This window comes from Phycodurus eques, chromosome 10, assembly GCF_024500275.1.
Source record: "Phycodurus eques isolate BA_2022a chromosome 10, UOR_Pequ_1.1, whole genome shotgun sequence".
NCBI lineage: Eukaryota > Metazoa > Chordata > Actinopteri > Syngnathiformes > Syngnathidae > Phycodurus > Phycodurus eques.
This window is the reverse complement of record NC_084534.1, coordinates 20,205,127-20,221,115: the sequence shown is the minus strand read 5'-3', so window position 1 is coordinate 20,221,115 and position 15,989 is coordinate 20,205,127. Positions and strand designations below refer to the sequence as shown.

Genomic DNA, 15,989 nt, shown 5'->3' with positions numbered 1-15,989 from the left:
GTAATCCGAAATACATACATACCCCAAAAATACCTACACGCGTACTGTATATCACATATAAATTTATTCCTAACCCCAATGCCCAATTGTTCTTCCCTATGAACACAATTATACATATACATACCGTACATCTATCCTGCCCACGTCCCAAAACCCTACGTGCAACAAACTCTGTGTTTTTTGTTTGGTCATTGCTCAAATTCCTCAAACAAACTGTTATGGCGCTGTAATTGATTAATGGCATTTAGTTAATTTAATTGATGTTTGATGATTTAAGATCAAAACATCCCTTCTTTTCAATCAATCATTAGTGTCAGGTTTTTGTTTTTGACTATTTTGTTAGTAGGTAGGTGACCAGGCCTCCACTCGCGTCTTCTCTTGACGCAGTTATTTCTTTTCAACGACTTCGTAGTACATTCAAACAAGTACATTCCTCTAAGGATTATCAATAAAAAAAGCAAATTACCAACCAAGCTGACCATGCTCTATACAGAAAAAGTCTTCCAGAACATTGTGACCAGGGTTCAGGGACATTTGAAAGTTTACTCTAAGAAAAGTGCAGTTCAGCACTGACATCTGCTGGAGAATCTTCCCAGACCCACACTGATGTATCAAAGTTAAGAGTGGAACATAACCATTCCCTAATGTTTATTATTGGCACAAATGCAGTGACGCACAACAACAAAGTGATTAAACAGATATATATATATTTTTAATGTGCACCTAAACTCAGACACAACCTAAGGTCCACATACAATCCAAATTCCAATGAAGTTGTGACGTTGTCTTAAACATAAATAAACTGTGACACAGTCAAATTGTTTCAGCATAAAATGGATACAGATTTTCCATTCTGGTCGACCTAACAGCCGAGCAGGACAAAAAGAAAAGAAAAAAATACAAAAAACAAATAAAAACAGAATACAATGATTTGCAAATCATGTTCGACGTATATTTAATTGAATACACTACAAAGACAAGATATTTAATGTTCAAACTGATAACTTAATTGTTTTTCGCAAATAATCATTAACTTAGAATTTTATGGCTGCAACACGTTCCAAAAAAGCTGGCACAGGGTCATGTTTACCACTGTGTTACATCACCTTTTCTTTTAACATCATTCAATAAATGTTTGGGAACTGAGGACGCTAATTGTTGAACCATTGTAGGTGGAATTCTTTACCATTCTTGGTTGATGTACAGCTTCAGCTGTTCAAGAGTCCGGGGTCTCCGTTGTCGTATTTTACGCTTCATAATGTGCCACACATTTTCAATGGGAGACAGGTCTGGACTGCAGGCAGGCCAGTCTTGTACCTGCACTCTTTTACTACGAAGCCACGCTGTTGTAACACATGCAGAATGTGGTTTGGCATTGACTTGCTGAAATAAGCAGGGGCGTCCATGAAAAAGACGTTGCTTGGATGGCAGCATATGTTTCTCCAAAACCTGTATGTACCTTTCAGCATTAATGGTGCCTTCACAGATGTGTATGTTACCCATGCCATTGGCACTAACACATCCCCATGCCATGACAGATGCTGGCTTTTGAACTTTGCGTCCATAACAGTCCGGATGGTTCTTTTCCTCTTCGGCCCGGAGGAAATGACGTCCACAATTTCCAAAAACAATTTGAGATTATTTGCTAAAAACAATAAAGTTTATCAGTTTGAACATTAAATATCTTGTCTTTGTAGTGTATTCAATTAAATATAGGTTGAACATGATTTTCAAATCATTGTATTCTGTTTTTATTTATGTTTAACACAACATCCCAACTTCATTGGAATTGGGGTTGTACTTGCACATTCTTAGGAGTGTAGTGCTGCTACCTAGTGTGGAAGATGCTCAATTATTTTCATCAACTCTTGCACCCTTTGAACAAAAGAAGACATCAATGTATCTGGGTAGAATACAATAATAAAGTTGTGCTCTGACTGTATCAGTCAAAACTGAGCATTATGATCTTTGTAAAGGAGGATTTTGTATTGTATATTAGCTGATATTCAAAACATGTTATACATCCTAATGTATCCAACGAGTGAATCTAAACGTTTACCAATTATTAAGAAATTGTGCTTAAAACTGGACCAAAAGGTGCTCATTAAAAAGAAAAAAAAATATGACACCAATCATCTTGAATCGGAAATCAAAACAAGTAGGGTTCTTTCGTTTAAAAATGACAGTACTGATCCGAATGTTGAAGATGAGGTTAAACTTTAAAATTGAGTAAGTAAGGAGGTGACCCCTCTTGGGCCGGACAACCATTAAAGTCAATAGTGTTCTTGTTGGCTAACAAAAGATTTTCGACAGAGCCGCCAAGCAAAAGATGGAAGCCTAACATGAGAACGTTCTAGTCTCTATCCACTCAAAATCACACGTGAGCTTTAAAAGCACTATATATTTGCTCTCCAGGTAACGTAATACTGTCTAATGAGAGCCGTCCCAAGTTTTTAAAAAAGTTGATTACTGTAAAAATAACCTAATTCAAGCACTAAAGTGAATAATGTCGATTAGGAGAGGCGACCTGTCACACGTTTACAGTACAGCACACACACGAGCAGACAAGATGAAGGCCAAAGCTGACTGGCATCAATCATATCGACACATTGTCGGGCAGAGGTAAGCTGGCTTTGTTTTCCACTTTGACCAAGCCCATTCTCTTCTTCAGCAATTTGTCCTCATTGTTTAACTTGGTCCGGATGGCCGTCTTGATCTGGCTGCTGTCCACGCCAAACTTGACCGCCACGTGATCTGGAGGGAGAGACGATATGGTAATGACAGCAATTTCATTAAAACGTCTGATCCCATATTTGTGGGAGGAACCCTGAGTACCCCTCAGAAAACCCAGTGGGTACGGAAAGTTTTCAGACCCCCTTAAATTTTTCACTTTTTGTTATATTGGAGGCGGCACGGTGGTTCAAATCCCGGCCTCGCCTGTGTGGAGTTTGCATGTTCTCCCCGTGTCTTCGTGGGTTTTCTCCGGGTACTCCTGTTTCTTCCCACATCCCAAAAACATGCAGGGTAGGTTAATTGAGGACTCTAAATTGCCCATGGGTGTTAATGTGAGTGTGAATGTTTGTTTGTTTATATGTGCCCTGCGATTGGCTGGCAACCAGTTCAGGGTGTACCCCGCCTCTTGCCCGGAGTTGGCTGGGATAGGCTCCAGCATGCCCGTGACCTGAGTGAGGATAAGCGAAACGGAAGATGTTATATTGCAGCCATTTGCTAAAATCATTTAAGTTAATTTTTTTCCTCATTAATGTACACACAGCACCCCATATTGACAGAAAAAAACGGAATTGTTGAAATTTTTGCAGATTTATTAAAAAAGAAAAACTGAAAGATCACACAGCCATAAGTATTCAGAGCCTTTGCTCAGTATTTAGTAGTAGCAGCCTTTTGAGCTAATATAGCCATGAATCTTTTTGGGAATGATGCAACAAGATTTTCACACCTGGATTTGGGGATACTCTGTCATTTTTCCTTGCAGATCCTCTCCAGGTATGTCAGGTTGGATGCTGAACATTGGTGGACAGCCATTTTCAGGTCTCTCCAGAGATGCTCAATTGGGTTTAAGTCAGGACTCTGGCTGGGCCATTCAAGAACAGTCACAGAGTTGTTCTGAAGCCACTCCTTTGTTATTTTAGCTGTGTGCTTAGGGTCATTGTCTTGTTGGAAGGTGAACCTTTGGCCCAGTCTGAGGTCCTGAGCACTCTGGAGGTTTTCGTCCTGGATATCCCTGTATTTGGCCACATTCATCATTCCTTGCAACCAGTCGTCCTGTCCCTGCAGCTGAAAAACATCCCCACAGCATGATGCTGCCACCTCCATGCTTCACTGTTGGGACTGTATTGGACAGGTGATGAGCAGTGCCTGGTTTTCTCCACACATTCTACTAAGTGCAGTAGAATTTTTTTATAACCTAGGCCAGATCTGTGCCTTGTCACAATTCTGTCTCTGAGCTCTTCAGGCAGTTCCTTTGACCTCATGATTCTCATTTGCTCTGACATGCACTGTGAGCTGTAAGGTCTTCTATAAACAGGTGTGTGGCTTTCTTAATCAAGTCCAGTCAGTATAATCAAACACAGCTGGACCCCAATGATGGTGTAGAACCATCTCAAGGATGATCAGAAGAAATGGACAGCACCCTAGTTAAATATATGAGTGTCACAGCAAAGGGTCTGAATACTTACGGCTGTGTGATATTTCAGTCTTTCTTTTTTAATAAATCTGCAAAAATTTCAACAATTCCGTTTTTTTTTCTGTCAATATGGGGAGCTGGGTGTACATGAATGAGGGAAAAAACGAACTTAAATTACTTTAGCAAATGGCTGCAATATAATAAAGAGTGACAGATTTAAGGGGGTCTGAATACAGTCCGTACCCACTGTGAGCATGGGGGATAACATTTAAACTCCACACAGAACCGAACCCAGGACCTCTCGACTGTGAGGCAGTCTGCTGAATGATTAACCAATTAAGTCTCACTCAAAGCAACGTTAGTATGAAAGCTCAGTTATTAATCACTCCCCGACATTAATTGTCAATCAGCAACCTACCGATGATACTCCGGAGGATCTCAGGTGGGAGCTGGGGTTTGGGGCAGTCCTCCCCACTCATAGTGTTCCTGCGGCCCTGCAGCGAGTGTGTGGCCAGCGTCTCTCTATCAAAAAGCATCATGAGCAGCGCCGAAGTGTACTTCTTGTAGTCCGCGATTTCGCCGATGTGCTCGTAAAGACTCCTGGGAACGCGGAGGTTCTCTGCGAGGTACAGGTAGTTGTTGCTGTCCTGAGGGTGAAAAAGATTACGCGTCTGACAACGCACAAGAGGTTTAGTCCGGCAAAACTGAAGAACGAGCGCTAACCTCTGGCCCGTCGCCCACCGCTACGATGTCAGCCTCGTGCTCCGACAGGAAGCTGATGCTTTCGTCTTGGGAGTTGTGCGGCGCCATCATCGGGTCGCCACTTTGGAGGACGTGATCCAGAGTGGCTCGGAGTTCGTGAGCCGTTTGTCGCATCTCCACCATGAGAGTGTTCATCTCTGCCCAGAGCGTCACAACAAGACAAATGACCATTACGTGTAAGCATGTGCAAAGATTTAATCACAATACTGTAATACATTGCCTGCAAAAACAAAAATACGTTACAAGGCTTTCCAGCAATCACAAAATGAAACATTTTCAAATTCCACAATTGTTTGGAAACATCTACAGCGTAACAGATAAACACAACAAATGATACATTGATGGGGGAAGCTTCAGATTAAGAGCAACATTTAGGTTTCTGTAAGGCATTTATTTTGAATGTAATGTTGCAAGAGTTTGACATTATATTAGAGGTGCAAAAATCAATCGATTAATCAACAACTAATCAATTATCAAATTAATTCCTATTTAGATTACTGATTTCTTGTTTCGAGACATCGTTTAACGTAAAATTGTCATAAAGTTGTCCACATCCTCTGAATGTCAGCCTCGACAATAAATTTATCCGTAGTCCTCATTGAAAGCAGACATATTATCTTTGTGTTTAATCAAATAAGACATTTGCAAAAATCTGCATTTATGTTGGAAAACAATGATCAAAATGTTTGCCTATTTTCTGACGTGTTACTGAAAGCAGACATTTTATCTTTGTGTTTAATTAAATAAGACATTTGCAAACATCTGCTTTTACTTGAGAAAATAATGATCAAAATTTTTGCCTATTTACCAAACCAGTAACCATCATAATCAGCTTATATTTGTGCATTTTCTGCACTGTCAATTTGAAATAATGTCCTGTTTTTGAATAAAGGGATGGAAAATATTTTTTTTTATCCGATTAATATATTAATAATCATAAAAAAACATAATTGAAACATTAATCAATTATTAAAATAAACGTTAGTTGCACCACTAAATAATATTAAATTGTTTTGTGATCATAGTATTTGGCATATTTATGGTTGGAAGTAATACAATGGGGGGTATCACTTACTTTTTCACTATTTGTGCCTGGTTTCACTGGGATAGGTACAGATATTTAGTCTCGCCTACATTACGTTTGTGCTCTACCAACATGTCAGCTATGAGAACACGGCAATGGCATGGAAACAGGAGTTCAGAACCTCCAGAGATACCCTCCTTTATCTTATGATCAACAAACAAAAAGTTAAGTTTTTCTTCCCTTCAACTCACCTTTCATCTCCCTCAGTTCTCTCTCAGCCAGAATTCGACACCTGCGTTCATATTTCAGTTGGGCCTGCAGTTGTTCTATCTTCATCAGCAGGCTGATGGTGTCGGTTCGGACGCCTGGACTCGCTTCGCCTTCAATTCCGTCAAATTCCTGCTGACAGGAGCGAGGAAATCACGCCAGGGCTGTGGTGGTGGAACAAAAAGTACACAACGCGTGTGTGTGCAGCGCTCAAGAGAAACGTTTCTCACCTCGGTGGTGAGAAATGGAGAGTAAGTGGACTCGGCCAACTCCTCCATTGGACCAGCCTCCAGTGGGACCGTGTTGAGCTTTAGCATCTTTACCGGCGTCGGGGATGGAGTCGCCCCCGCCTCTCTCTTAGGTGGCATAAGGTTTCAAGGAAAATCTGGAGAGGAAAAGACACATTTTGTGAAGTTCGGCCCGGGGTATGGTGTCCAACTTTCTGCCGGGGAGGGAGACGACAACGGAAAGTTAGTTCATGCCGCGTCCTCAGCGTGACCCCCCCTCCTCCGCTGCCCATTTAGCTCACCGTGATAAACAATCTTGTGTGTCAGGAGCAGATAAATTCGCTTTTTTTTTTTTTTTTTTTTTTTTTTTTTTTTTTAAATCACACTGGTTGAAATGAACCTCACCTGGGCGCTCGGTTTGTATCGAGGAATTAAAGTGTAACGACGTCCACTGAGGACAAAGAGTGTGCAATATATGCAAATACTGCGTAGTAGAGGAAGTAGCAGTACTACTGCAGTACTACAGTACATGGATCCCGGTGTGATAATATCAGTGTTTCATAAGCAGCTCGAAAAGTTTGAAGCTAAATATACGAGGGAAACTCGTTCTATTTGTTTTTAATATCTTGTAGTATGAATGTGTCAGGAATAACTGTGTTGTTTGATTATTTTATTTTGTATGTGGAACTAAGTCGCGAGTCATTTTTCTCCAAGGGACATGTTTTTTCTCAGGACTATTTCCTGTTTTTCCTAAATTTAGTTGAAACCAATAGGTTTTCTGAATGTTCAAACAAGGCGGTATGTAATTGGTATAGGCCAATCAGCACCGAGATTCCTTCCAACATCATTTCCACGTTAGGTTGAAGTGCATGTTACCCATGTGGGTCCAATGTTGACTTGAATCTTGAGAAAGTTGGAATTTTTCCCCCCGACAACATCATTTGTGTTAACGCGTTTTACAATGTCGTCGTCCTTCTTTATCAAGGGGTCCAAAAACCCCAAATTACCGAAACCTGGAAAAAACATAACGAAATCGAATCGGAAAGTAAGAGGACTGGGGCAAGCTAGCCAATGCTAATTGCTCAAATGTGCCTTGCATACCTGCACATTTTAACTTTTCATTTCATGTCACGTTTAATCTCAACTTTTTTTTTTTTAATCATCTTTGACTCAGGGTGATGGCGACCCAGGTGGGAAAATTAAAGTCAAGAAACTGAACTCCCGATATAACGAAGAGATTTCCAGCGAATCTGAGACAGAGAGGTAAGGAATTCCTATACAGTGTTTAAAATATATGGGGCATTTCCCATATAATTTGATCAAAAACGGTAAAGACAACAACCAAACTCTAATTTACCATTTTTTTTATGCCGCCTTGGTTTTATATGGGTAAATGTCTCCAATGCTGAAACAGCCACGCTTTGTCCTATTTCCAAAATTTAATGAATTAAAATGTAATTCATAGTAAGGGTTATATTTATTGACAGAGCAGATGGTGGTGGCCAACTGAAATGCAATTCTTGCATAATGGTAAAGAAATAAACCGCTTCATAAAAATCATTTGTTGCACAATTTGCATGGTCCCCTTCCAAATCTGCAGATACAAGTACCTAACTGATCCCAACTACTCTTAAACCAATTACACCCTTGACTTCATATAGTCGTAGTACCGGTAAAGACATGCAATAGTTCTGACATTTTCCCAATTTCATAAACAGCTCATAAATAACACAATTTATTGCTATTGTGTGAATTCAGAATGTCTGCCTCACCCTGGCACATCAGCTCGCAGATCCCTCTGTAGCAGTCCACTCCAGTAGCATTAACGGTAAAGACCGCTTGAGTGACAAAGATGGCACGATTTGTAAAAGAACCGCAAAAAAAAGCACTCTGAAGACACTAAGATGCATTTGTGTTAGTTTTCATGGAAAAGGCATATTTAACAATAAGACAAAATCTTACGTATACATCCAAAAATGGAATTAGCATCTTCATAAAACATGTTGCTTATCATGAACGTTCATTTGGGACACATACTGGTAAATACATTCAAATACTCAGGAGTAAAATGAATTGATTTTCAAAAGTAAATTCAGTGGGGTATGTCTTTACCGTGATTGATCAAATTATATGACATATAGCGAGAGAACAAATGGGTGTCTGTTTGCTGCACAGTCCGATAGTTGCCAAGAAAAGGCAGGTCAAAGAGAAGTATGACTATGACGAAACACCGCAGGAGAAGAAGCTCAGATTAGCCAAACTTTACCTCAACCAGTTAAAGGAAGAAGGTAAGTTTCTACTTATATGTCATTTCTTCTTGAGTTTACAGTGTTTTTACGTTGTTCATTTTGTCTTAATTAGAAGAAGAAAAGGCTGAAGGCGAGTCATTTGAGGCCGATCTGATTGCGGGGAGACTTAAAGAAGAAGTGGTAAGACTGAATCACGCGGACCCACACACAATTTGTGGGAAGAACACTTTTGATATGTAATCTTTTCTTATTTACAGCTTGAACAGAAAGGAAAATTACAACGACTCATTGCAAAAGATGTAAGTAATAGAAAGTTAAACACTCGCTACCTTTGGTGAGAGGTGAGTCTCTTTTAATAATTTATTTGTCTTTTAGCTGTTGCCACCCGACGCTTCCGAAGTCCGTTTGTTACGAGGACACAAGCTACCAGTCACCTGCCTGGTCATCAGTCCTGATGATAAGTGCATCTTCTCTGCTGCAAAAGACTGCTCCATCATCAAATGTAACATATTGGCGATCTGTGTTCTGGATTGCGACTGTAAAAAATGTCTTGAAAGAGTGTTTTGTATTTCTTCAGGGGATGTCGAGAGCGGGAAAAAACTGTGGGTCATACCTGGCGGAAGGAAGGGTACAGAAGATCGACATGTAGGACATACGTCTCACGTCCTGTGTATGTCCATATCATTCGACGGAAAATACTTGGTGAGGACTAACCCTCTACTTTGCAAATCCTCCTGAAACTCCTCAACAACTTTGAGTCGTAACAAAACGATCTTTTTTTTTTTTTTTTTTTTTTTTTTTTTTTTTTTTTTTTTTTTTTTTTTTTTTTTTTTTTTTTATAAAGGCCACTGGAGACATGAACAAGCTGATCATGATTTGGGAAGCTGAATCGTGCAAGCATCTCTACAAATTCACAGGACACAAAGGCCCCGTTTCGGTAGGTACAGTCACTTGCAATTAGGGCTTTACAATTGATTGATTAATTTGAGTTTATTTATTATTATTTATCTGTCCAGGGGAAAATAATAATTTCTGTGGAAGTTGATGCAACTTAATGATTGGGTCAAAACTATTTCAAAGCTTGTTTGGTATCAGGAGACATAGAGCCAATCCCAAAAGGGGAGGGGGGCAGGGGAGCAAAACCTGGTTTGAATATTTTCATTGTCATTTGCTTAAGCGAAGGGGGAAAAAAACAATTAAAATCACACATCGGATTTTTGTGGGGGGAAACAAAACTGAGAATTTTGCTTTTATTATTATTTTTATTTGTTTTTAAGGCCAGATCTCTCAGCCACCTCCACACATGAATGAAGTTCATTTGAGTGAAAGTGCTTGTCTGCTTGCTTGCAGGGTCTCTCGTTCAGGAAGGGAACTCACGATCTGTACAGCGCCTCACACGATCGCTCCGTCAAAGTGTGGAATGTGGATGAAAACGCCTACGTGGAAACTCTGTGAGTGACTTAACACTAAAAATAACACTCACGTGACGGCTTATTAAGTACACTTGCACTATAAACAGTAATGAGCTGTATCAAAAAACATCTGCCTTTACAAAGAAAGAGCGGGCCCTGTGGGATCAATAGTCTTACTTACTACAGTCTCAGTCACATCAGTCATAGTAAAGGTAGTTACAACTTTGGCAATTCCTGTCAAAAGGTGGAAGCGTCTCTGAGGAGATGCATTTATTTCTTCAAGTGGACAATCCACCCAGTAAATAATTGTGGCACACCATCTGTCGGAGTGGTGATGTTGTTAAATATGAATCTTTGGGGGTGTGAACGTGTCTGTCACAACTGAGGATTATTACAAAAAAAGGCATCATTTATTAACCAAAAAATTAATTACTATCAAAGGAGCATCAACAAATATTAAGCACAAGGCATATACAGTATATGTTATAGGGTGGTATAGGGTGTTGTGTATCCAATTTTTAGGAAAGCCATGCATTTATTTCATTTTGGAGCCTTTCCGGATGCATTTTATATTGGCATTATTTACATTCATCTCCCACTTACAGTTTCGGCCATCAGGACGCCATCACGGGACTGGACTGCCTGAGCCGAGAACGCTGCGTGACCACCGGGGGCCGCGACCACACCGTGCGTGTATGGAAGATCATGGAGGAGTCGCAGCTCGTCTTCCACGGCCACGAGTGAGTGTTCGTATGTGTCAGTTAATGGCGCCAGTGAGTTAACACTAAGATGTTTTAATTGCAAATCCAAAAGACTGTACAGGGGATCCTTGGTTTATAACAGTCCCGCGTAGCTCCGCGGCACGTCAAGGATGGATAAGTACATGATTGCCTGATGAAGTATCACGACAGCTGTTCTGTCATAGTTTTATTTTATAACTTGTGGTATTCTCTGTAAGCAATCTTGTATTTCTTTTGCTCATGTTATTATGTAGACAACACATATTGATGCTTGTTTCTGCCCACCTGACGTCTTCTGTTATCTGCTGTATGTACTTTCAAATAGTGCCCCCTTGTGTTTAGACTGAGACACCAGCCTGCATTGAAGTGAAATATGGGGCAGGACCATAAGAAAAACATTTAGTTTGGATGGTAACATGTCAGTAATGACAAGTTGTTACTCTTAAAAGGTTTTATTTGTGTGAAACGTATGCCATGTTCAAGAAAAGTATTAAAGGTTCCATATTTTGGCTATTTAGACCACCATAGAGTGACTCTAACTTGGACTTAGTATAAAAGTCTCATTTCATTTCAGAAAACACTCTGGTTTTGTCATACAAGTGTCCATAAAAGGACCCTCTGACAGCTACTTCTGTTTGACCCCAGTTTTGTATCCGCTTTAACCATATTTGACTAAGACCACCCCCTTTCCTCTGATTGGTTGCCTCCATGTAAAAGACCCACTTGTGAGCGCACACGTGTTTATGTTGACAGCGCTGGGTCGGGAGGAGAGAGGAAAGGCGGAGCTCTTCGCTAGTGACGTAGATATGGTCGAGGAATCCAAATGACCTGATTTCAGGCCTCTCGGCAGAAAAACGTCTAGAACTGAGGAATGTGTGGGTGATTTTAATTCACATTTCCCACATTTACTGAGGTACCTTAGAGCCAATATTACATCCCAGATACTGTGAAAAATTGTTTTGGTAAAATATGGCTCCTTTAATATGAAACATTTTTATCACAATTGCAAGACGATGCCATTTTCAAATATCTTTACTCTGTATCTGTGAGTACTCAAATGTAAATTGTTGTACTCGGTCTTAAAAAAGTAGCATCAGTGCATACCTGCCTGTAACATCAAGTCCAAAATGTTTTCTATTATTGATACATTTATTGGGTATTCCAAGGGTACAAGCATAATTCATTCACCAATCAGAATTCTGTAATTTTTTTTCAATTATTGATAGTCTCCAAGCAATTGAGGCAAAATGTCACACACTCCATAGCTGCAGCCAGTTTAGGCGCTTTTGATTCACTCTCATTTGCTGTATAAAGTAGAGCTGCAACGATTAATCAACTCATCGATTATCAAATTAATCGAAAACGACTTTTGATAATCGATAGGAACGGAACTCTGTCGTTAACAGAGGACTGCCTCCAACACCATTGTAGTTCACTTTCTGGCATTAATAAAAGGACAACTATCGGTTTTTAATTTGTCACGACTGCGTTTCTTGCAGGGGTTCAATAGATTGCATCCAACTCATCAATGAGGAGCACATGATTACAGGCGCTGACGACGGGTACGTCATGATGTCACCGACAAAACTTTGTCCTGTCATTACTATTGTCGGTATGTCAGTGTTATTCCTGGGCTGACCTCCTCAGCTCCGTGTGTCTTTGGAGCGTCAATAAGAAGAAGCCCCTCAGCACGGTGAAGCAGGCTCACGGTTGCAATGGCGACGCCGGGCTGGAGCAGCCACACTGGGTGGCCGCGGTGGCCGCGCTTCAGAGCACCGACGTCGTAGCCTCAGGTGCATCTGGCTGTGAGAGTCCTTCCCAACACACACAGACACACACATTCATTAAAGCTTTCATGAATGTATGCAAATTTATTCCCTTCAGAGACGCACACTTTTCCATCTGGTTGAGTGTCCTGGACACAAAACACCGACACTGCGCTGTTCATCCAAAGTAACCACAGGTTCCGCTTCACAGGTTCCAGCAATTCGCAGGTGCAGCTGTGGACGTGCGGTCCGCGTTATCGAGGGCTCGAGCCGCTCTTCAGTGTTCCAGTGGTAAAAGCAGATTTAAATGCACTTACCTTCACAGTTCACACAAACAGTCCATGTGTCGTCTCATTCTGCGTCCCTGTGTTCCTTCCCGCAGATCGGTTTTGTCAACAGTTTAAAGTTTTCACACTCTGGTCACTTCTTGGTGGCGGGAGTCGGACAGGAACACAGGTAATATTGCACAAATGCTGCTGTTTCTATAGCAACCGTCAGTTCCCTGACACCATTTCAGCACCGGATGATGTACTCGCTGTCCACTAGATGGTAGTGTTCTCTTTTTATTCTAAGGGAAACCTGTTGACCTCCTGGGTGTTCCAATTTCGCCTGTAATTGAATTGCACTTTAAACAGTGAACCCTAGCTGTAACAAAACTTATGGACACTACCAATATTAATAGTTTTAAATCCTAACTCTACCCCCAAAATATGATCCCGCATTTCAATATGACTCCAAACTCGTCTTACATTAGCCTTAATCAATGGCGTCCAGATTATTTGATTAAGAAAAAAAATGCATCGTAGTTCATATAAACAAATACAAGAAAAAAAAATAGAATGGTGCCTTGAGAAACCAGTTTGTCAGTTGGTGGCCACGCTTGTAATGCAAAACACCACCTCAAAAAATTAAATTCTTTGTTTGTTTTTAAATAAGGGAAAATAGCATTTTCTACTTCATAAAACAATAGAATAATAACATAATTAAATAGAATAAAGAAGTAATCAGTGTGTACATGATGCTTCAATGCTGAAATCCAATTGAGTGTGCACTGACCGCCTTGGCCAGTACGGTGTAATACAGTCATGCAGACACAAATGAAAAATAATGTACTATCACTACTGTGGGTGACTGAATGTGTCATTTTTCATAGAGGAAAAATAATATATGCCTTTGAGTATTGTTATTGTATCTGTCTAAATGTGTTGCTCCACGTTTGTGTTCAAATAAACTCCGACTATCGATGCTTACTGTTAGCATATGTGTTAGCATTAAGCTATATGAACTCTCGTGAGGCAGAGCTATGTAGTTGTTTAAAATGCACAACCTGTAATTCTCTTAGTATTCTGATAATCTTACGATTCTTCACCATTGGTTGAGCCATTACTGTGTCTTACGTTGCGCAGCCGGCAGTTACCAGATAACCAGCTGTTAACTTTCACCAGTGCTAATAGCATCATCATGAGATGCTTACCACTCTTATTTCTCTTAGGGGTAGGGCATTTGGGTAGCATCTTAGGGTGTTATAGAAAAGAGGACAAAATACAAAAAAAAAAATACAAGAATAAGTGCGAAAACATGCGCTTTTCACCAAATCATTTTAGTTATGTTTTACAAACAAAAATTGTATGTATATGAGTCGTGAATTGGCGAGCATTAATTGTATAGAAAAGGGCAAGTATTGGGACGTGCACATTGTGCCTTCAGGAAGAAAACATTCCCACCTCAGCAGCAAAAACAACTTCTGGTCATCGACACGATGTTGGCGTGCGTCTATGGGAACTTATGAACATTTTGACATGAGAGGAGGTCAGGGAGGTCTCACCAGAGGGAGGGACTTGCTCCCAGTCTGGTCTGTTTGGGAGTGGAACACAGTCTTTCACAAAAGGGCCGTTCTCATACAGTTCCCACAAAGTTGGAAGTACACAATGCTGTGCCCAAATGAAGAATTAAGAATCACGAGATACTGTTCATTGAGTAAATGGTTTATCCCAATAATTATGTCGTTAAAGTGGACGTGAATACAGCCTCAGATGTTGTAAATGTTGTCCATGTGTCAACTGGAATAAGAATTAGCATTTGTAAGCCTCTTACATATTTAAAATGCCTTTAAAGTTCTGAATGGTGCTAGTAAGATTTCGTCTGTCTCTCTGAAGGTTGGGACGATGGTGGAGACAAAAAGAGGCCAGGAACGGGATCTATATCATTCCCCTTAAAAGGAAACCTCCCAATCAAGATGAAGCCCAGACAGCTGAATAATGGACTTTTTTTTGTAAATTAAAGGCATTTAAAACCTTTTGCCACATTATTATTTTTTTTAGAGAATGATTTGATGTTGATATAACAGGTCGTTTGTTTGCAAAAACAACAGTGTAAAGTGTCTACTGGGTTATGTAGACAAATGGGTGGATCTCTACACTCCCCTCCAAAAGTATTTAAACAGTGGGACTCATTACATGATTTTTTTTTTTTTTTTATGTATACTGAAAACATTTGTGTTTGACATTAAAGGTTAAATATGGGACGATAACAGTTAAACTTTTATTTCCAGGTAAAATTACTTGTGGGTCTGCTGCATGTTTTTATTATTATTTGTAGCATTTTTAGGTAAGCTAAAGTATTGGAGCGTTCATGTTTGGATTTTCATGTTTGTGACACTACTATGAACATAGTCTTCACAGGCAAAACTGAGCATAGACATTGAGTGCTATTTATTGTTTGAATAATTCACCTTGGGAACAAAACACACCTGTCAGCCACACGTTCAAGACTTTTGTATCGTGCGTGGGTTCAAAGAAAACGTCCAAGGTGTGTATCTGATACAAATGTAAATTCCTGCACATTAAAAGTTGAACTGTTTATCTTGTGTGTGAAACCCAAATGTTTTCAATCTACCGCAAAAATAAACATAAGTGGCCCCACTGTTCCTGTACTTTTAAAGTGGAGTGTTGATGCTATAAATGTAAGTAGGGTACTTAATCAAGGGGTGTCAAACACATTTTCTTTGTCTCGGGCCCCATTGTAGTTATGATTGCCCTCAGAGGGCTGTTAGAACAGTGAAACAAAGTTTAATCATCACCAAAACATTACCATTACGCAACAAATTGAGGGATAACTAATTTTGAAATCAGAAGACAAGGATAATGGTTTGTTCAAGTATTCTTTAAGTTACTGTAGAAGAAGTGTTTGGTAACAGAAAAATGCAATACCTCAACATTATTGTTTATTATTATGACAATTTGGAATTTGGGTACAGATTTGAGTAAAAACCACGGAAGTTGACGAGCATGATTTGCTTTCGTGGGCCACATAAAACGATGTGACGGGCAGCATCTGGCCCCCGGGCCTTGAGTTTGGCACCTATGTCACAAGGGAAAGCAAAGGCACAAGCATAATTG

The 15,989-nt window shown here is 40.1% G+C and overlaps 2 protein-coding genes across 5 annotated transcripts; one reads left to right on the top strand and one right to left on the bottom strand.

Annotated features, from left to right (window-relative positions):
* Positions 1–1,727: 1,727 nt before the first annotated feature.
* On the bottom strand, positions 1,728–6,952 carry LOC133408533 (uncharacterized). 3 transcript variants are annotated; one of them, XM_061687540.1, is made up of 6 exons: positions 6,830–6,952; positions 6,428–6,582; positions 6,182–6,332; positions 4,868–5,043; positions 4,563–4,791; positions 1,728–2,754 (listed from the first exon to the last, which is right to left on the bottom strand). In XM_061687540.1, exons 2-6 carry the CDS (start codon positions 6,563–6,565, stop codon positions 2,597–2,599), a joined length of 852 nt encoding a protein of 283 aa, XP_061543524.1. In that variant the 5' UTR covers positions 6,566–6,582; positions 6,830–6,952; the 3' UTR covers positions 1,728–2,596. The 3 variants fall into 3 exon arrangements, with proteins under 3 accessions (XP_061543524.1, XP_061543525.1, XP_061543526.1); XM_061687541.1 differs by lacking the exon at positions 6,830–6,952 and adding an exon at positions 6,727–6,772; XM_061687542.1 differs by lacking the exon at positions 6,830–6,952 and having other exon boundaries at positions 6,182–6,329; positions 6,428–6,718.
* A 291-nt stretch (positions 6,953–7,243) lies between these two features.
* On the top strand, positions 7,244–15,465 carry rrp9 (ribosomal RNA processing 9, U3 small nucleolar RNA binding protein). 2 transcript variants are annotated; one of them, XM_061687537.1, is made up of 15 exons: positions 7,244–7,469; positions 7,599–7,687; positions 8,600–8,712; positions 8,786–8,853; positions 8,931–8,972; positions 9,049–9,175; positions 9,251–9,375; positions 9,518–9,610; positions 10,024–10,124; positions 10,691–10,825; positions 12,325–12,387; positions 12,473–12,630; positions 12,803–12,882; positions 12,974–13,047; positions 14,748–15,465. In XM_061687537.1, exons 1-15 carry the CDS (start codon positions 7,386–7,388, stop codon positions 14,848–14,850), a joined length of 1,455 nt encoding a protein of 484 aa, XP_061543521.1. In that variant the 5' UTR covers positions 7,244–7,385; the 3' UTR covers positions 14,851–15,465. The 2 variants fall into 2 exon arrangements, with proteins under 2 accessions (XP_061543521.1, XP_061543522.1); XM_061687538.1 differs by having other exon boundaries at positions 7,245–7,469; positions 12,473–12,618.
* Positions 15,466–15,989: the final 524 nt, after the last annotated feature.